The following is a 20,797-nucleotide window of genomic DNA, read 5'->3' as shown; positions in this document are numbered from 1 at the left end:
AAAGACCCATTCAAAACACATACTGTACATGATCTCTTACCAAACGTCTATCTATTTCTGCTAACTTGACCAAAGCATTTGCTATTTTTTTGTTTGTATGTAATAAAATTAATTTTATACAATCCAGAATACTGTTTTTGGAAAAAAAAGTCATTGTGCACTCATTACACACCTCTGTCTATTATATTTTATCTTAATCATACCCAAAACAAGCAATGATGTTAAAAGTTTCATTTTCTTTTCACACTGTTAAGAACAATCAAACATCATTGATTTGACATGGATTTGCTTTTGTAAAATCCCAATCACTATTTTCTAATCCACAATCTGATATGATAAGATGCATGCAAGAACAAAAGACATAAGCAGTCCTGTTTTTTTGTTTCTATTTTTGTAAAAAAAAAGAAAAAGGAAAAAAAAGAGGAAGGCATTTCATCATCCAAAATATGGCATTACATTGGCAAAAGACTTCAATCTGCTTTACAGAAACGCTGGGCTTTTTAAAAAGATCGACACTTACCACAGAGCAAATGACAATGGGTAAAAAATAATAAAAAATAAACGAAAAAAATAAAAACCTACAGAAACATAATGGGCCCCAAAATAAGTATGATATTTCCCAATATCACTACTAAAGCAAGCCATCTCCAATTATTCCGATGGATGTCACTAAACAGGCAGGTGTGACAGTCTGAAGTGATGCATTGTGGGATCTCAGAGCTGAAGAGCACAGAACTGCTGGTAAACAGCCAGGATGTGATGGTCGAGCTCAGCGGTGAACAGCAGGTTCTCCAGGGTGCCCATATACTGCTGGATGATCACATGATGCTGTAGGTGACGATGAAGATTGAAGGCAATTAATAAGGGCTGTTATATGACATATTATAAAAACCACAATATAGATCAGCAAACAAATGGATCAGGACTACCATGAGAAAGATCTGCTGCAGCCTCTCGATGCAGTTCTTGTACCAGGTGGTGTTGATGTCTACGCCGCTCGTTTCACAGCGAACCAGGTGCTCTGTCAGTAACATAATGAAGCGCTGAAAGAGAGAGAGACAGAGAGAGATAAAAAAAAAAAACAGTTCTTTTGTCATCTCTTAGCTCCAGGCACTGTCTTCCCATATCATAATGAACCACAAAAGGCAAACTAAGAGAGAAAGACATAAAAAGAATGTAACATGTATTCTCTCATGTTGTGAGTTGTGTTATTACCAGGGATGTATCTTTTGCAGCTTTATCATTTTTTGAAAATGTCGCTCTGAAGCCTCTATAAAAATAAATAATTTGCCAACAAAAAAGGTACAATGGATGTGCTTTGTCATGGGCGCACCTGGAAAATTACAAGGAAAAGGTTCTTCTGTTCGCTCTGGGCCGACTCGACTTTCTCCTGCAGCTTCTCGATCTGTTCCTCCAACTGACCCTCCTCATCCTCACTGTTCTGTTTCTCCATGTCCTCTTCGTCGCCGCTATCCCGCTGCTACAGAAAACAAAAACCTCCTCAGATCTCAGGAACACAGTTGGCTCCAGCGCTCTCTCAGTAGTTAGTGAACATCATTCAGTACCAGGCTTCACATTAGTGAAACTGAGTAGAGCTTTTAAAAGGACCCACACATACTCATATTGACTGATATTCTAAAATATTTGATTGTTTATAGTTTAACGCCATGCTAGCTACCCTGGCTATATTCGTGGCGAGAAAGATTAAAAAAAGAACGTATCTTTTGTAGATAAAAAATTATAAAACTAGATCTGGTCTTTCTTCATTAAAAATCTATTCATGAGAGTCAACTGAAATAAAGAATTCCAACAGAGTTCAATCTATCACAGTCCATCAAAATATGCTTCAGTGATAATGGATTCTGGCAAGAGGGACATAAAGGAGGATCACCCGTTAACAGAAACAAATGAGTTAGTCTGGAGTGCCCTATTCTACGGCGTCTGTATGTAATATGATCCCAGCGATTTTCAAAATGATTTTAAACCAACCACAGGATTGATTTTGTAAAGTTTTTTTGTTATACACTGATCCCATTCAGCTTGCCATTTCTTGCAGATATGAGTATTTTAATTAACAAAAATATTTTAGAAATAATGGTGCATAATCATTTCCCTTAAATGTACATTTATCATGCCGTTTCCATCAAATTATTTCATTAAATAAGATATACTTCAATACAGTGTCCAAAGACTTACTGTCCTCTCCTCGATAAGCAAATAAATACAATTAAAATGAATATATTGGAGCAAAGAAAAAGAGATTTTGTAGTCTTTTACTTTTTAAAATGTACATTTAAGAAATGTAGTTATGTAATTTCCAAAGGACTAACTCTGCTCTCTCTAATTATATACATACTTAGCTTTATTTACTTTTATAAAATAACAAATATAAATAAAACAACATGCAGAATAAAACAAATATGAAAAAGGTATATACACAAATGAAACAATATGTAAAATAAAACAAACGCAATGCCAACCCAAACCCAATTTTGAAAGCAATAAATAACAGAATTGCATACAGTGAGATTTGAAACCCATTTACTATCTATTAGACATTTTTGTTATGGCTCGTTTCCACTGAGCGGTACGGTACGGTACAGTTCGGTTCGATTCGCAATTATTTGCGTTTCCACTGTCAAAAGTTGTGAATGGTACCAAAAAGCCCAACCGTACCGTACCACTTTTTGGGTACCCTTCCGTTGGGGTACCTAGCACAGTGGTACGGTACTAAAAGGTGGAGCTAGACTCACTGCAGAACGGTGATTGGTTGACAGAGTATCGTCACTTGCCCGTGCTACAAGGGCATTAGAAGCATACAGTTGAAATATAATACGACTGTTATTGTGTCACGAAATGTAGTTAAGACTTTTTCAGGCGAGAAAGTAGTTTTTTAAAGCTCAAATCTGTGGTTTATTTATAGATTTATGATAATTTGAAGATCCATTCCAAGCAATCACCGGAAGCTCGGCGCTCGTGCACCCCACCTGGAGCAGCCTTTCCCCGGCTAGTCATTCTGATGTTTGCCGCTGACTCTGACGTCTCTGTAGTGGTTAAACATGATATAATTCGTCTTGTACAGACCTAACAGGCGATCTTTGGTCTCGTGAATCTATAATTCATTCCCTGGCCAATAGTTTTGGCAGAAGGCTAAGTGAAGTTTCATATATTTGAGCGCTGAATTTGTATGTTTGACTGAATTGTTTGCTTTATGTTATTAAAGCTTTACTGTATATCTTTTTGTACCTTTTCCTTATACTTTTATAATGGCTATTATTGATAAAACTGAAATTCAACAAAAATAGACCGTTGTCATTTTTTTTATTTATTACAAGATCATCTGTAATGTTGTTTATTGCAACATTTGTACCAATGCAATACATTGCCTGGAATATGTTTAATATTTTTAAATTTAAATGAAAAGAGGCAGGGTTGTGTTTTATGTTTAGTTTTGTTATAAATATAACGTTACATACATGCAGTGAATATAATCAATAGGCTATGCGTTGCCTGAACCACATTTGTGTGCTTATAATGTTTAAAATGTATTTAAATTAAATCGAAAAGAAGCATAGTGGTGTTTTATAACATATTTCGTTTTATTGTTGCCTAAAATGTACATAACCGGAGTAGCAGAGCGAGCTGAGTGGCGCATTCAAGAACACGCTGTTCCATCAGCAGAATTACTGGACTCGCGTCCTCGGGATCATTCTCCTGAGTCGGACTTTGCGTAGGCTACTTGGTATTGAGAAACGCCTAATGCCAGCGCTTGTTTCTTGTGACAAACATGCCGAGAAGCAAGAACAAGATATGCTGTCTGTCATCCATTGTTGTTAACTATGTCGCTTTCTTCGCGCAAAAATGACGTCGGTCGGTTCTTTCCGGCAAACACCACGCCTATCAAGTAAGGGTACTGTTGGGCAATGGAAACACTAGCCGGATCATGCTGTACCGACCCGACCCGTACTGTACCGTACCGTACGCCTCAGTGGAAACGAGCCATTAGTCTGACTGGAAGTAGTTTTGGGATAGTAGTGTCTGGGAAAATAGACATATGCTGTCTCAGGGACGTAAAGGATTCAGCACTGTGGCTAAACATTGTGACTGACATGACCAGAAGCCAAATTTCCAGTTACTCGCAGTTATTGTTGAATAATAAAGTCTGTTGGCCTTAGGCCGACTCCAACGGTATTAATACAGCAACCAATGTAGACATTTCAGATATGAACTGCCTTGCCCAAACAAATGATGCAACTTAAACCCTTAAAAAAGTAACAGTGAGGACAGTCAGTGCACACATGACTTGGCACTCAAAAGATGTGTCTGTCTTCTACCTTTTTGTTCTGTTGCTTCTCCAGCTTTTCTTTTGCCTCATCCAGCTCTTTTTGGATCTTCTGCACGTGCTTGTTCATCTTCCGGATGGTTGAATGAAGAATCTCCCACACATAAAACCTGCATAGGCCCAATGAACGTAAATCAATTCCAGCTGCAGTCACCTCACCTGCACATGTAAGTGTGTGTGTCTGAGTGTGCTCTGAGGTATACCTGGTGAAATCATGAGCCATTTCAGGAGAGAACACCCAGTTGGCCACGGCCGCACAGTCCACGATCTGGGTCCGAATAAACTTGTCCACCAACACTGAGATCATCTGAAAGAGTACATTCACGACATGAGCTTCCACAGACGCCACGAATGACATGCAATAAGACAATAAAGTATGAAGTCTGAATGATCCCACCAGTGGGTGGTTCTTCCAGAACTCGTACAGAACCCGGAGGATGTGCAGTTTCCCCTCATCACAATCTGTGAGGGCCTTCAAAACCTCATGAAACCTGAGAGAGAAATGAAATGTGCCCATCATTGTTTACGAGAAGAAAACACCTGAGCATTTTACAAGCTTTGATACATTCCCAATGATCTGTGCTTTTAGCAATTACAGGCGCCCTTTGTGAGCAGAAGGAGAGGGAACGCGGAGCCAGCCGCTGGCAGGCCTGTGTGGGGTTTGGCAGGAGTTACTCACTTGGCCAGGGCACTGAAGGAGTGACTGAAGGACTTTGCAGCCAAATGGAGCAGCGTCTGCAGGAACACTTCAATCTTTAGAGGGTTGAAGCCATCGCCCTCATCTGGACAGAGAGGAGAAGTGTGGTTAGATACAGAACACCACACATTTACATTTATTCACGTAGGAGACACTTTTATTCACAGAAACATTCAAACTTGGAGGAACATCAAGCAATTGTTCACAAAAGCCAGCAATACTCATAGCACACATTGCCAAGTTCGAAGTATAATGACATAATTATTTCCTTTTATGACTAAAAGCACTTTCTAATAACCAAATAAAGCCTGTGTTTTTGAATGCTTTTAGAATGAATTTCTTATGCTCTCCAAAGATTTTATATAAAATTGGTGCACAAGAAACATTTCTTATCATCAATGTTGATACTGTGGATTCTTTGATGAATAGAAAGTTTAAAAAGAACAGCATTTACTTGAAATTTTCATCTTTTGTGACATTATAAAATGTCTTTACGGTCACTTTTGAACAATTTAACAATTTATATTAATTTTAGGAATGTCCCAATTTTTTGTACCCCTGAGTCATTGAATGTTGAGTATCTGCCGATACCGAGTCCCGATACTTGTATTTTCCTAGTGCTTGGTGCACACTTCAAATACACTCAAATGTATATCACTATGGAGTAATTCCATTAGAATAATCACTACAGTAATTATATTTATAGACCTATTTTATATATGACATTGTAGACATTGTAAATCGAGTTGAGTGGTCTCAGTTATGGAACTACTAAAATAAATGTCATGTATTTTATATGTACAATAAGCAGAATAATTGCAACAAAAACAGTGTGTTCTCGCACATTACACATGGGCTGTGTCCGAAATCGTCCCTTATACTGGGCACTATTTGAGGGAACAGCCATTTATAGTGGTGTCTGAAACCATAGTGGGTCGAGTTATCGAGTCCACTCATTTAAACCCACAATGCAAAGCAAAAATTAGTGTACAACTGTTTTACGCTCATTGGGTCTCATTCATGAAACATTCGTAAATATACGAGTAAATATGCGAGTGATTTGCGCGTAAAGAGACATTCCCGAAAAGTCTTCTCCTGATTCACAAATACTTCGTAAACATCAGATGTGATAGTGAAGTGTGTGTGTGTGTTAATGAATTCCAATCAGTCGTAAATGGGATGCGCGTGCACGTTCATTCTCAATTACCATAAATCCCGCCCATTAAATCCGACTGACAACTATATATGGGCATCATATTATGACATGAATGCGAAAAAAAAAAATTCTCAGATGCAGAAATTGAAGTTTTATTATCAGAAGTTCATTCAAAACGCCACATTTTATTTTCAAGCGTACATAGTGGCGTATCGGGTCCTTAAAAAAAGGAAGCTTGGCAGCATATTACAGATGCAGTTAATGGAGTTTCATCTGTTAATCGAACATTCCCAGAAGTGAGAAGAAAATGGTTCGACATTAAGCTTGAGAGCAAAAAACGAATTAATTCACTTCGGAAAAATAGTATTCAAACTGGAGAAGGACCACCATCGCAGATGCTATTACTGGCTCTCATTATAAGAAAAACCGTATGTAATTACTATATATAATATTTTTTCAAAATGCTGTGCAAATATGTACCCGATTAAGGTGAATTAAAATGCAGCCTTATTAATGAGCAAAACGTTCGGGTGTTAAGCGCACTATTTACGCGTGGCTGGGAGCAGGTGTAGATTTCTTGTGTACCAACTAACATTTGGGAAATACGAACATTTTAATGAATCCGAAAATTTACGCCCGAACCACTTTACACACGATTTACACAAAAATTCGTTCTGCTCGTGTTTCATGAATGAGACCCAATGGCAAGAGAATACCCTAAATGCACCGTGAGAGTCGTGCCGAATTAATTCCTGAGTCTGACCAGAAGATGGCGCCCGCAGCTGAATCATCCATCCATCCATTTTTCAAACTGCTGGTCCAATGTGGCTACAGCGTAATATTGTGAAGGTATAAATTCCTTTTTAATTCGATTATTAAATTGTTCAATTAAGTTTCCTATATATAGTTTCCATGACAGAGTTTGCCAAGTTTCAAATGATTATTAAACCGCAAGCACACACTACGCAAAAGCCCTTCCGGTGCACTCAGTCCCCGAATTCACTCACTCGTTTTTATCAACTCCTTCAAGTGGACTATATTAGTGAAGGATATGGGGACAATTTCGAACACAGCTATGCACATTTCAGCTTCCTTTCCTTTTATTGGCAGATGGCAAACCCACTTGAAGGTGCACACCGCCACCTACTGCACAACACCTGCATGACAGCTGGCACAAAATAAAGGATCCGGCTCAGGACAGTTGATACCGATAAAAGGAAATCGTACTGACCCCCCATCTACCACAGTAATGCATTATGTAAATACATCATAAATATATTGTTAATTAAGCACATCACATAATTAATTATATAACCTTTTAAAAATCAACTCATAGCCCTAAACTAATGATGTAAGAGTATGATTGGCAAGTGACTTGCGCACTAAACCAAAGAAAGACCCACCATCATCATCATCCTGGTTGGGATTAGGGACGTCTTTTAGAACAATAAGAATCTCCTCATTAGACGCCCGGTTTTTGATAGCGTTACCCACTGTAGTTGTCACAGGAAATCCAGGTAATGAAGCTGAAAAAAAAAACATTACACAGCAATATCACAACTGTACTATAATATAGGTGTTAAAATCATAGTAAAACTTGCTGGTTGAGAATGTAAAATGTAAAAAAAGACTGAAGATTTTGTTTCAGTGCAAACATGTATACATGCACACTAGGGCTGTAACGATACACCAAACCCACGATTCGATTCGTATCACGATTTTTGACCCACGATTCGAATCGCGATTTTGTCACGGGGGCGGGGCTTGAGGGGGCGGGGCTTTGGGTGAAAAAAAAAGAGATTGAGAGAAAAAATATATGTATACTGGTATTTTTATTAAATAACATTAGGAAAAACCTGTATAATCTGAACACCAAAGAACAATAATAACTGCAAATTATTAAACTAAACTAGGCAGTGTAGGCTGCTGCTTTTGGGTTGTGTTCTGTGCTCCAACTAAATTGATTTCAGGATGGTGCCGTAGGATATGCATCTGCATGTTGGACGTGTTGCCGGTCAATTGAGGAAGCTTATTAAAACACTTATGGTTGCCATCCCTTTTCTCCACCGTGTAGCCGAAATGTTGACATACTGCTGACTGAAATGTAGGCTATTGGGAGGGTCCGCAATCTCTGGGTTGATTTCCATGTTTCTTCACGTTCTTCAAATAGCTCGCGTCACATGGACAGGTAGTCACGACTCACATGATATGTAACATGTAAAAAGATGCTTACAAGTTTTTTTTTTTTTTAAATAGTTGGTTGGGATGAGTCACTGAGTATTTAATAATAGAATATCAAAAAGGTTGTGCGATTATTGTCTAAAAAAATCTCCAGTTTTCGGTGCTGATGCGGTGGTGACGCGTTCATGTAACGTAAGGCTGGCACTGCCAATAAAGCACCTATAAGCTTACACAAAGAACCGGCAAAAGTAATGATTGTGAATATGTCAAATATAGCAAGGAGACATTCAATTGTTTATTAGTGTTTTCTGTCAGTGTCAGCTGCAAAGAAGAAGTTGCCATGCTGACTCGCGATCTTCGCAGTAGTGAACGCGCCAGAGAGAAATGCGCTTTTCAGACGGATTACATAAGCAGAGAGCAGTCTGTTTTCTTTCGTTTTGAATTGTTCGGTTTAAAAGTAGACATTTCAATATACCGGCAGATATATTTCTCAGGTCTATAGGCTAGGCTTATACACTGGGTTTCGATTCATTTGAGACGAGCTCCAGTTCACGCGCCGGCCCCTCTGTGTCGTGATTATCTGTCTGCTATATTTACTACTTATTTTATTAAATCCAGGCAATTGGTTGATGAAACATTTATTAAAATTGAGATACAATTAATACAAAACGAAATTCAATTTAAAGTCTTTGTGCTTTCTGTTTGAGGTCTCTGAAAGTTTTAGTGCCGCTTCCAGAGAACTGTCACGACATTGTTTTTTCCTCTTAAATGCGAACACGAAAAATAAAACAAAATGAATATTTTATGTTCTGGGGAGAGCCAACCCTCCTTCATCCGGTGGGTAGCCTAGTAGCCTATTACTTTTGGTTTGTACAGTGTAATTTACAGAATTATAAAAAATATTTTTAAAAATTGCCACCTAAAAATTAAAGATGTTTTGTGTCGCGTCTGTGTACACGTGTATATTTCCCTCATATTAAATATAAAATGCATGTGTAGACTTATATTTTTCTAATGTCTGGACATGTACTGGACTTTATTAAGGGAGTAGGCTATGGCTATATAAACAGAAGTGTCAATATATTGGTATTAAATGCACTTTCTGAGAATTTATATTTCAAGTTTTGGCTGCAAATTTCACGTCCATAACGCTGAAATGGCCAAATTTTAAATAATTTATCCTCAACTAGTTTTGTGGTGTAGGTCTACGTTTTTTATAATGTTAACTATAAATAATACTAATAGTAATTTAAAGATGTGGTAGCATTGGATCTGGACGGGAAGGATAACTCTGGGAGTTGGAAGGGTTGTGATCGCGATTCTGCCTTCTCACATCGCCAGGGACGGATTAAGGCGATGATGTGCCCTGGGCACGGATGTCTCAAAGGCCCCCTTCACCAATTTTTTGGACAACAGTGGGCAGGCAAGCCAGGCATTTTGAGGGGATCCCCCGAGGGCTGGTCATTTAAACAATCAGAAATGTTAATAATAACAGACGCAGCAACATCTCTGCATCCCCCAGTGTGGGGCCTCTCGCTCGTTACGCTCGTTATGCTTTTACCTTTTTCAAACTGGTGCAGCGCTTACTCGCGGTAGGTAGAAAATGCATGATTTGATTTGTTAAACATGAAAATAACTTATCCGTCTGGCATGGCAGCTCGCTCTAACTTTAACCTAGATAAATGCATATCCAAGTGCGTGTGCGGAGTGTGCAGCGCGCACTGCATGGCAGGCGTCGGCGCGAACACTTGCATTTTCCTATCAACAGTGGAAACAACTTGAAATAGGCCTACTCAATCTTTTCTGGTCATAGGCCTATACAGAAAAGAATAATGCATCAGTCGCAAGTAGCTACTTTTATTTTTGTAAACTCACAATAACAAGAAAACGTTGTGCTTTTGTAAAATAAAATAAAACAAACAGGGCGCGCTTTCATGGTCTCCGTGGCGTGAACTGGAGCGCGTCTCAAAAATGAACTGAAACACAGTGTATAGCCTCACATACATGATGAATATTTCTATATAAAGCTTGAAATGTCCACTTTTAAACGAAAAAATTCGAATCGAAAGCAAATACCGGCTGATTAGGCTGATATGATATGAAAGGTGCATTTCTCTCTAAAGGCGCATCCACTTTACAGCGGAGATATAGATATGATTGCAGCCGAGTCGACACTGATTTAATTTATTTATTTATTATTATTATTAAACAATAAAAATGCCTAGTTTTTTTCCAGACATATATTATCATTAGCCTGCTTTTGCCGGTGCTTTGAGGCAATATTTATGCATGCGCTTGCTTGAGCGTGGAATAGGCTATTTTGTTCTCCACTCAGTATTTAAGCAGAAATTAATATTAACTTGAGATTAGTCGACTAATTGCTTAAAGGAATGACTACTAGTCGTCGACTAGAAAATCTTTAGTCAATGGCAATTCTAATCAATGCATTTAGGCTAGTTGACATTTATTTAGTTTTATTTAGTAGCCTAATTCTAGTATCCAGGTCTTTACGTTAAATTAGTTGAGTTAACAATTAGTTAATGAACTAAAATAATAAAACAAAGATTAAATTAAGATGCTATATAGCATTGCTTGTTCCACCACAAAAGACACTTTTTAAGGTGACAATCCGTTACACATTTGAAGATTTACTGTATCTTGAAGATTGTTGTATTGTATTATATCTTCTGTTATAAAGATGAAGATTGACATTTCGTTAAAAAAATAAGCCCATAGGCTACTATTGTAAAACATAAACAACTTAGCCTATGTTCTGCCTTGGTTGTGGTTTTAAACTCATTTTTGTTTTGGTTTTTGAGTAACCGTCTTCTGCGTGACTTTTATATTACGCAATGCTTTTCACTCGCCTCTAGATGTCCTTCTCAACAGCGCAGCAATACATTAAAATTATTTATTTGATTTATTTAGTAGTTAATACTTTGCAACTGCAAAAAAAATCACATTATTCCTCAATATTTAACACAATTTTACTGAAAATAAAAATAAAATAAAAATAATTATTTGAAAAGAATAGACACAGTACATTTTACAGGGCCCCCTGCTGGCCCAGTGCCCTGGGCAAGTGCCCAGTAGGCCCGTGCGTTAATCCGTGCCTGCACATCGCGATACAGGATCGTGGACCTGAGTATCGCGATTTCGATTTTATGTCGCGTATCGTTACAGCCATAATGCACACACATAAATACAAATGTATGCATTAAATCACAGATGTGTTCATGCATCTGAACATACTGCTGGTCTCCTCTCCATATTTATAGAAGCACACAGGGTCAGCAGGGATCAGGACAGAGAAACTCGCAGGAACAATATCCACTATCCTCTGATGGTACGACAACCTGCAGGTTTATAAACCAAGGCTCATTGTTAATAAACAGCAGAACATGTAGCAGCTATTATAAAAAGTTGCAATGCAACTGAATAAAAATGTGTGTGAAATTTACCTCATACACTTTTCCAAAACCTCTTTAACAAACTTGGGTTTGGGCTTTTCAAGGTCTTGAGTCAAGCAGTCAGCCCTGAAGAGATCATAGTTCAATGCTTCAATACAGTGTCTTATACACAGAGACAATGCACAGCTTGTACAAATATAAGAGAATCAGATCAATATGATCCCAGAAGTAAACAGCTCATCCTCACCAGTCATCCCAGCTCCATCTGAACTGGAAGTTACTTAAATGATGCGAGAACCAGTTGATGAGTCTGAAAAACAGAATAAGTTTCTCAGGCCTCTTTAAAGTCAATCTGAGGGTGCTTTCACACTGGCAGTTTAGTTTGAAACGGGGCAAGGTTCACATGAAAAATTGATAATGTAAAAGCTGTTATGCGGACCTGGGAGCGCACCGAGGTACCGAACAAGAGACTACCTGTAAGAAGTGGTCTGAGTTCAGTTGCAACGGAACTGAGACACGATTCATGTAAATGTGAAAGAAACTGGGAGTGGACTCAAGTGCGCACTTGTTCAGGAAGTAACGTAACCTGCGCATGCCAGTATGAAAGGGATGACAGATAATTTACCTTGGATACAAGCAAGAGTGTGCTACAGTGTAATTGTGCAGAATGAGTCCAATCGGAGGAGCAAATGAATGGTTCGCAATCAGCGGTCTCCTCAAAAGAGTCCGTTTGCAAGCAGTAGAAAGCCGCCTTCATGCAACGCACATACAGTAGATGCAAGTGTCGTTCACTCTGCAGTGCGCATACGACTAATTTCTTTAAAAAAAAAAAAAAAAAAAAACGCAATACATTGACCCATGTTCTGTTTTCTATCATGCGCCAAGCGCCATGCACATTTGTGATGACGCAAGAATTCGACAGAATCAAGTGAGTGTGAAACCAGACCAACACTGCAGGGGGCGCCAGAAACAACTCAGATAGCAGCAAACGTGCCCGTATGATAGCCCCCTGAATGTTGCTCAAATCATTTTTTTTTTATGAGGATTATATTCAAACTCTGTCATCATAGTTTTACACTTGGATAACTTCAATTGCCTAGATTTATTGAGATATATTATTTAAACCACTGTAGTCAACAAATGTGAGTGGTTTAGCCATCTATTTAACCTCATATTCGGACCCACCGGTCTATACAGGTTGTGTTCATTGTGTCCAGCCTCATGTACATCATTTCTGTGGCTTGAGCGAGCTGAATAACGGCAGGTTAAAGAAAACTACAAGAGCAGGGGACACTCATCCCATGTTTACACAAGTCTAAAACATGCCAGAGCTGAGGTGCAATATGTAGGAGGAATCAATTAATAACAAATTCACATGACTTTCAGTCAGTATGAAGGATACGACTTGTGGTAAAGAGCCCGGTTGTAGTTTGCAGAGCTCAATGAGTAACGCAGTGTACATGACATCAATGTGAGGAGGAGTAGGCAGCTGGAATAACTCGCCAAATATCACCTACAGAGAGATACAGATACAGCATTACACCAAAACAACAAATCCAAGACAAATATTTTGACACATTATCAAATAAAAATGATCAGCATCACATTGCTATTTACCTCCACAATATGGTAGTTAAGGGGTATCTTGTTTTTTCCAGGGTAGCTGAGCAATTGGGCAGCACTGTTAAAGGAAAAGAAAAAGAGAGAGAGAAAACAGTTAAAGGCCAAGTATGTAGACTATAGGGCTGGGTATCGATTCAGATGTTCAAATTCGATTCGATTTCGATTCACAAGCTCACAGTTCGATTCGATTTCGATTCTCGATTCGACTATAATGAATATAGATGTAATACAAATCTCAGTCTAAATATCAGTTATCATTTTTTAGACAATTTTCTATTACATTGATCTCACCTAAATGTTTGTTTTAACAATGGGGTAATTTTTTTGTTAAGAGTTTATGCAACACATGGAAGCTTGATTTCAATCTTTGAATTAAATTGAAAAAAGTAGCACAAATAAATACAATAGAATAGGCCTAAAGACACAAATAAAGAGACATAAAAAGAAAAGTTTTTGGGTAGGTCAGAAATACTACAGAAACTGAATAAAGTAATCCAATGTAAAATAACACTGGATAGTCTTTTAGTCCTGACTGAATTAAATACATAGGCTATTAATTCTGATTCCTTACAATTGATGCTATATTATGTTGTTTTGACAACAAAATTAATGACAGACACATAAGGCTGCGTTCACTTTAAGAACTAGTGCACGGATCCATTACCGTTTCATTATACTGTCTGTCACACGCGTTTTATGCTTATTTAAGACATAACCGACTGTCTTTACGAGGTTACTCACCAAGACCAGAGTTTTGACATCATTTTGCGTGTTTTTAACTGTTAAAGCGATATAATCCACGAAAAAGAACTTTTGTTACTGGCGAGCTGTTTGTGAGGCGGATTTAGGCTTTACTGTATGTGCCACAATGAAAAACATGCGCGAGTGCGCAAGCACAGGATAGTTTAAAATTGCTTGAATGTTTAAACTGATAAAAAATTTAAAAAGACGTGAAAATGATAAACGTTAGTTACGATGCAATGCTGGCCCGATTGTGCAAGTAAATCATGTCCCGACTCCTAAACACGAGTGTGTATATAAATAGTCTCTGGTGTGTATCGACGCCTGCAGCGCTTGACGCTTGCCTTGTGCAGAGTGAGAAGACGCAGCACAGCGAGCCCTGAATATGGAAAAAATCGATTCGTGGCCGTTGAGAATTGATTTTGAATCGACCACATTTTAAAAAACGATTAATCGAAAAATCTTTTTTTTTTTTGCCCAGCCCTAGTAGACTAGGTTTCAAAGAAACAATATCAGCCCAGTAGGCCTTTAAACTCTAATGCTATCAGCAAATGCAGATGACTGACCAGGTCTTCCTCTCCCTCCAGTGAGACTTGATGATGCAGTGCAGGTTCTCCTCAATCACAAAGCGCTCGACTGAATGACTTCCTGGCATCACTGGCCCCTGACAACAGATAGACAGACATTATAACACTTACACATACGACTAAAGACAACAGCATCAACAAGAACATGCATGAAGTATAAACTTAAAATAAATTTAAATAATAATAATAATATAACTGTTTATACATTACTGTTTAAAAAGTTTGGGGTAAGTAAGATTTATATTTGAAAGAAATTACTTTTATTCAGCAAGGACAATTAAATTGATCAGCAAAACAAAGGATTTCTATTTCAAATCAATGTTGTTCTAGTGAACTTCCGATTTATCAAAGAACTAAACAAAAAACAATGCATCATGGTTTTCACAAAAATAATAAGCAGCACAACTGTTTGTAACAAATGTTTCTTGTGCACCAAATCAGCATATTAGAATGATTTCTGAAAGATCATGTGACACTGACGAAAATTCTCTGTTGCCATTACATTTTAAAATATATTCCAATAGAAAAAAGGTTATTTAAAACATTAATATTTCAAATAAAATTAAATAAAAATATTACTTTTTTTTATCAAATAAATGCAGCCTTGGTGAGCATAATAGATTTCTTTCAAAAACGTTTTACATCTCAATTCCTAGAAACCTAAAATAATATTAACCAATAACATCATAGCCTAACAATCCCAGAAATTTCTCCTGAACTTTTGTTTCACTTGTTAATACATCATATTATGGAAGTTAATTGAGCAGTTTCGTGTTTTTAAGGTATAAGGCCCTTTTTCATTTGATGTTCCATTATAACTGAATGTAAAATCATTACTATACCTCTGGGGCATCAGTGTAGTCAAACATGCGGAAGACAACGTGAGGCATGGGGTAGACAGCGTCGTCGGAGTGGGCTGGAGGTGTGAAAGGGGGCAGGTTGTGCTGCAGGGCTTCACACAGCACACTGTCAAATGCAATATAAGGCCGCAGGATGTGACGCTCCTGCCAGCGGTCCTTCTTCAGCTTCTGCACCTGGGCCCAGAGACAGTCCAAATACTACAGAGAAAGACGTAAAGGACATTCATTTAAGTAAAAAGATAGAGCATCGGTTCACAATTTGTGAGTTGCTGGTCTGTTCTGAAAGGTCCACTGACAAGAAGCTAAATAATTTCGCTTATTAACTGTTAAAGGGTGTTGATGAACTGAGAAATCAAATTTTCCTTGAGCTTTTGACATCTAAGAGGTCATCATATTATAAGAATATCCTGTAAGTTTCAGAACTGAAAACGTCCTTGTTAGTCCAATGAAAGCTTTTATTGACACCAGGCTCAGCAGAAGAAGATCAACGCCTACTTCAACACGGCCGGTTTAGCCCCGCCCACCGATTTGCGCATTACACGAAACTCGTAATAAGCAAAACTGTTATCCACTCACAGCAGTGGGCGTTTACTTCCAAGTCTTTAATGCGAGACGCCCATAAAAACTGAGCTAGGCTCAAAACTAGGGTAGAAAATAGCCTATTACTTATTCATTTTGATGTTTTTGAATGTAAAAACCAAGCGAACGTCATAAGTTGACCTCAGACAACAATATAACATTTTTTAAAAAGCCAGTTCATGACCCCTTTAAAAGGGAAGAGAAAGCGCTTTCAATATATTTTGTTTGTTGATGTCAAAGGTTTTTAATCAAGCTTTTTTGTCAAAGCTTTTAATCAAACTTTACGGTGCAAATTCATTTGTAGAATCTAGTCAAATTAGACAGAAGCCAACATGAACTGGTTGCAGGATGTCCCCATCCTCAAAATACATGAACAAAACAAAATACAACTCAGACTACATTAAATACAGGTTATTAGTTTCTATTGTGTTGTGTCGCCACTTTCTGTCCAATGTCCTAAAGTAAAACCAGTTAAGAACAACTGCGACTGGCATTTTGTTAGTGCTTATAGTTAAAGTGGGGGATGAAGCCAGTGGTCTGACTCTCACCTCTTCCTGTGGGTGGGGCTTTTCTGCAGTCCACACCTGCAGCATGGGAACATGAATCTTCTGACGCCGCCTGTAGCAAAACCCAGACCATGACATTTCACAGAAGACTCCTTTGTACTCCACCAGGATAACCACATTTTAGCTGTCAAACCTCATAATAATTGACAAAATTATTTAAAAGCTGCAGTCCGTAACTTTTGGCGTTTAACAGAACTGCATGAGTCTTGCGAAAGAACATTATACCCTGAGCTACTTCCCTCTGTTTATGTCTATGACGAGTCACGCAGGTACTGGGATACTCTGCAGCGGTACGACCCGAACCAGTCTAAAATAGTCTGAATGTAAACACTTATTATACACTTATTGTGTACCGTAGTGATTCAGCATAAGACAAAGACACGGTTTGGAAAAAAAGTTACGGACTGCAGCTTTAAGCTACCGAACAAGGGAGTTACCGATCAAAACTCCCACCTTTTCCATCAGTGCACATTACAAAGAGACAAAGAAACTTGCTTATGTTTTTAACCCTATAAAGCCTACTGTTTCATATTTGATAGGCACATTTCTAAGGCTTCTAAATTATCAACATGATCAAAACCTGCAATCTGATACATGACTTCGTTCGTCTGATTGATAGTTTACAGATGTTTTAGGAAGCAAAACATGTCTTTTTGTTAAGAAATCTTAAGAAAATGTTTATTTTTATAAAGAAAACATAAGAATAACTTATATTGTTATTAACATTTGAATACTTACTGGGCTAAAACAACTTAGGTTTGCTTGATTATCCATACATAATTATTATAAACATCATGTTAAAACATGGCTATCAAATATGATCCATCAGGCTGTTGAGGAACATTTCTTTGTAACAATCTCTCAATCATTATTACATTGCTTTGCATTATTGTTTGCCCCCACAATAAAACCTACAGAGCTTTGATCATAAAACTAAGCATTTAAATATCTTATTAATATGACACATTGTGACTACTGATATTTTATATGCTTTTTATGCAAATAGTCTGCTACACTGTTATGAAGATCCTATTGTTTTGCATTAAAAGCTAATCAGAAAAGTTTTTTCTTCCGACTATGAGCGACACATTCTTCTTATATATATATATATATTTTTTTTTTGTCTATAAAAAAAACTTCTATAAAAAAAAAAAAGTATTTCATATGTCAGGCTTTACAGGGTTGATATCATAGCCTAACATCAAATCCTGAAGTTCTACATTTTTTCTCCATGAATATTACATCCCATGCCAATGATGCCATCTTTTCATGCATTTCCGTATACCGTTAATACATGTCAAATGGGAGAAATGATACAGCTGAAAGAGGAACCTACTTTAAATATCCCTCGATTTGGTTAAACAAGCGATCCATTTCCACATCCTTCTTCTCGTACAGCTCCTTGCCAACCCAAGGCAGACTGGACAGCACTACGTACACATACCAGTCAGATCGCACCTGTAAGGACACATCTGTTAGCCTCATCTATGAACATGATCTGCAAGGCAGCTGGAGGTCACATTTACCTGTGGTATGTCTTCTTCCTGTGTGACACTGACAAAGTTCTCAAACATTGCAACCATGGAGGGAGCTGCAATGACGTGACAGTTCACCAGATCACTGAGAAAGCGCACCTGCAGAGCACATGGGAAATTAAACACCAACAAAAGCTATGATTTCTTATATATATATATATATATTTAAATGCTAAACACCTCATACCAAGTAAAGAGCCTCAGTGTAAAGGTTTGATTTTAGTGTCTCCTTGAGTTGTCGGATCATGGCCTCCACAAACTCTCCTCCGAAGTTGTAATTGCGAGCATTGAGAAGTCCAACCAGTGTCGTGTAAACCGTCAACTTCTCCGGCAAAAGCCTTGCACTACGCAAAACAAACAAATTGTGTTATACAACATCCACTGCATTGTGAGATTCACTTTTCAAGCAAAAGGGAACTAAACTGCATATTTAAAGAGTAAGTCGCTTACACAGCACATAGGATGCGCAGGATTTTGCTTTTATAATTAGGGAGATCCGCCTCCAAGACACCAGCAAGACCCTCCAAATTGCTTTCTAAGGAGGACGTACTCTGGAAACATACACAGAAAAAAATATATTAATCAGTTGTCTTTTGTAAATAGTAATTAATGTAATTTAAACAGCACTTCTGCATGTGAGTTGATACCTTCTCTCCCACACGACATATCAGTGACTCCAGGCGGTCTTCAATCTCAATGGGTTCAGACGTCCTCCTCCGTTTGTGAGGCTGGGCGCCGGCTGGAATGGAAACGTTAAGAACATGAACATATTTTAGGTATTTATTTATAAAAGTGACTTCTATCAAAAAAAATTATATTATCCTCCAACAAGGATTTAGATTATGTAATTAACTTAGAACTATCATTTATTTTCATTCAACAAAGCGAACACTGTTAACAGCCAATGTAGATATCTAAAAAGAGCCACCTATTGTGCGATTGATTATTATTGGTTGGTTGATATTTCGGTCAATAAATGACTGGAAAAGTTGTGATAGTTTTTTCTTCCCTATTGTGACGTATATGCTAGTTAAACGGCTTCTCAAACCAGAAAATTGTCATCCATGGGGAATTGATTGAATGTTTGTGATTTACTATTGCTGTGATGTCATGTGAGTGACAGGTTGCCCCGCCCTCACGCGTCATCAGAGAAGAGAAGTTATTTTGATTAAAGATTATGAGGCCACATGAATTAAAAAATAATAATAATAATAATGACATGCATGGATAAATTATATTTATAAATGATATTGTAATATTAAAAAACTAGAATAATCAATTAATTATTTTCTGTCATTACTGGATTTTATAGTAAAGGTTTAGGGATGCCATATTGCAATGAGGCTGTAGGGTAAAATATAAACATTTAATGCTAAATAAAAGTAATATAAAGTGCAATGACATGGTATTGAAAAGCACAAAGTATAAGGAGCAAAAAAAGTACTGGATGGATGTGCTGGAATAACGGAATACAGAACCAATCCTAATAGATCCAATACTAGTAGTCATTATGTTTTAAAGGAGATTTGCGTATTATTATAAACAAGTTCAAAGAGCAGGTTTGTTTATCTGAAAGCTTCCTATCTGCTTAAAAAGTAACATTTAATTGGTTACTTTTGGCTTTTTCAAAATGCAAATGTACTTAATGCAAATAAACAGACTACAGACGCCAAACACTACATCCTTCGGCTGCCATATTATAGTGAGCAAGTATTGTATTCGGATTCATAACAGTAAACAAAAAAACACAATATGAAATTTGCATAAACACACACATCTCTGTCAACGTGCATGCTAACACGCTAACCACTCACCATCACCCTCATCGCTGTGCCTTCGCCTGGACATTTCTCAAGTTTAATATTAAGACTGTTGAAAGAGTATGAAAGAAACACAAAGAATACACTTTTTTCAAAATGTTCTATATCCACTGATTTACGTTTAGTACAGCCTGTAGCTTTGAATGATATCAGCCGTTAGCCACACTAGGAAAATAAAAGCGGTTTGATTTAAGGAAAACACATCCGGCATAGCAGCTGCGTCACCGGAAACACATGTATTGTTGCGACTCGTGATAAGAAGTCCGATTCATTTTCTCAAGTCGGTTCCTTCGAGCAGTTCGTTTCCATACACTAAAAAAAAGTTTATAACGTTACTTGTTATTGAAGAGTAAAAAAACATGCTTTAAATTTGTTTTTAATAAGAGATATTAAATGGAGTCATTTCATGATTCCCAATTCAGTTGGTTGTAGCTATATTTATCTGATAAAGACTAATTTAGAACCTAAATAGATCATTTGCATTCACAATAAAAAATATTATTATTATTTGATGTATTTCTTTTTAAAATAAATGCGAAATCAATTAGAATGTGGGGGTTGATCAAGCTGGCATATAATCAAGAGATAAACATGAACAAATGAACAAAATAAATGATTCCATTAAAAGATCCGACTCAAAAGAACGATTCGTTCAAGAATCGGAAACCGGCTGTTGCGACTCATCTTCTCCTCACAGACA

At 37.5% G+C, this 20,797-nt stretch overlaps 1 protein-coding gene across 1 annotated transcript; it reads right to left on the bottom strand.

Annotated features, from left to right (window-relative positions):
* Nucleotides 1-594: 594 nt before the first annotated feature.
* Nucleotides 595-20,311, bottom strand: LOC130072502 (nuclear cap-binding protein subunit 1). The gene is made up of 23 exons (XM_056237632.1): nucleotides 20,092-20,311; nucleotides 18,925-19,016; nucleotides 18,728-18,828; nucleotides 18,465-18,621; nucleotides 18,269-18,376; nucleotides 18,079-18,200; nucleotides 16,725-16,794; nucleotides 15,580-15,795; nucleotides 14,717-14,814; nucleotides 13,404-13,467; nucleotides 13,189-13,299; nucleotides 12,972-13,036; nucleotides 12,034-12,096; nucleotides 11,838-11,912; nucleotides 11,629-11,732; nucleotides 7,599-7,721; nucleotides 5,022-5,124; nucleotides 4,740-4,833; nucleotides 4,546-4,649; nucleotides 4,335-4,452; nucleotides 1,334-1,480; nucleotides 930-1,043; nucleotides 595-828 (listed from the first exon to the last, which is right to left on the bottom strand). The coding sequence occupies exons 1-23, from the start codon at nucleotides 20,123-20,125 to the stop codon at nucleotides 715-717; spliced, it is 2,397 nt and encodes a 798-aa protein (XP_056093607.1). The 5' UTR covers nucleotides 20,126-20,311; the 3' UTR covers nucleotides 595-714.
* Between the last annotated feature and the right edge of the window lie 486 nt (nucleotides 20,312-20,797).

This window comes from Rhinichthys klamathensis, unplaced genomic scaffold (assembly GCF_029890125.1).
Source record: "Rhinichthys klamathensis goyatoka isolate OS25496 unplaced genomic scaffold, OSU_Roscu_1.1 h1tg000491l_1, whole genome shotgun sequence".
NCBI classification, from domain to species: domain Eukaryota; kingdom Metazoa; phylum Chordata; class Actinopteri; order Cypriniformes; family Leuciscidae; genus Rhinichthys; species Rhinichthys klamathensis.
The sequence above is the reverse complement of the archived record's forward strand: the minus strand, read 5'-3'. Positions and strand labels throughout refer to the sequence as shown.

Bases quoted from the DNA above. Each gene is read 5' to 3' on its own strand.
- LOC130072502 (XM_056237632.1), bottom strand. From the start codon at position 20,125: ATGTCCAGGCGAAGGCACAGCGATGAGGGTGATG. The intron at 4,453-4,545 runs GTATACCTCAGA...GGGCCTATGCAG, and splicing joins ATGGCTCATGATTTCACCAG to GTTTTATGTGTGGGAGATTC. The intron at 1,481-4,334 runs GTAGAAGACAGA...TGTTTTCTGTAG, and splicing joins AGAAGCAACAGAACAAAAAG to CAGCGGGATAGCGGCGACGA.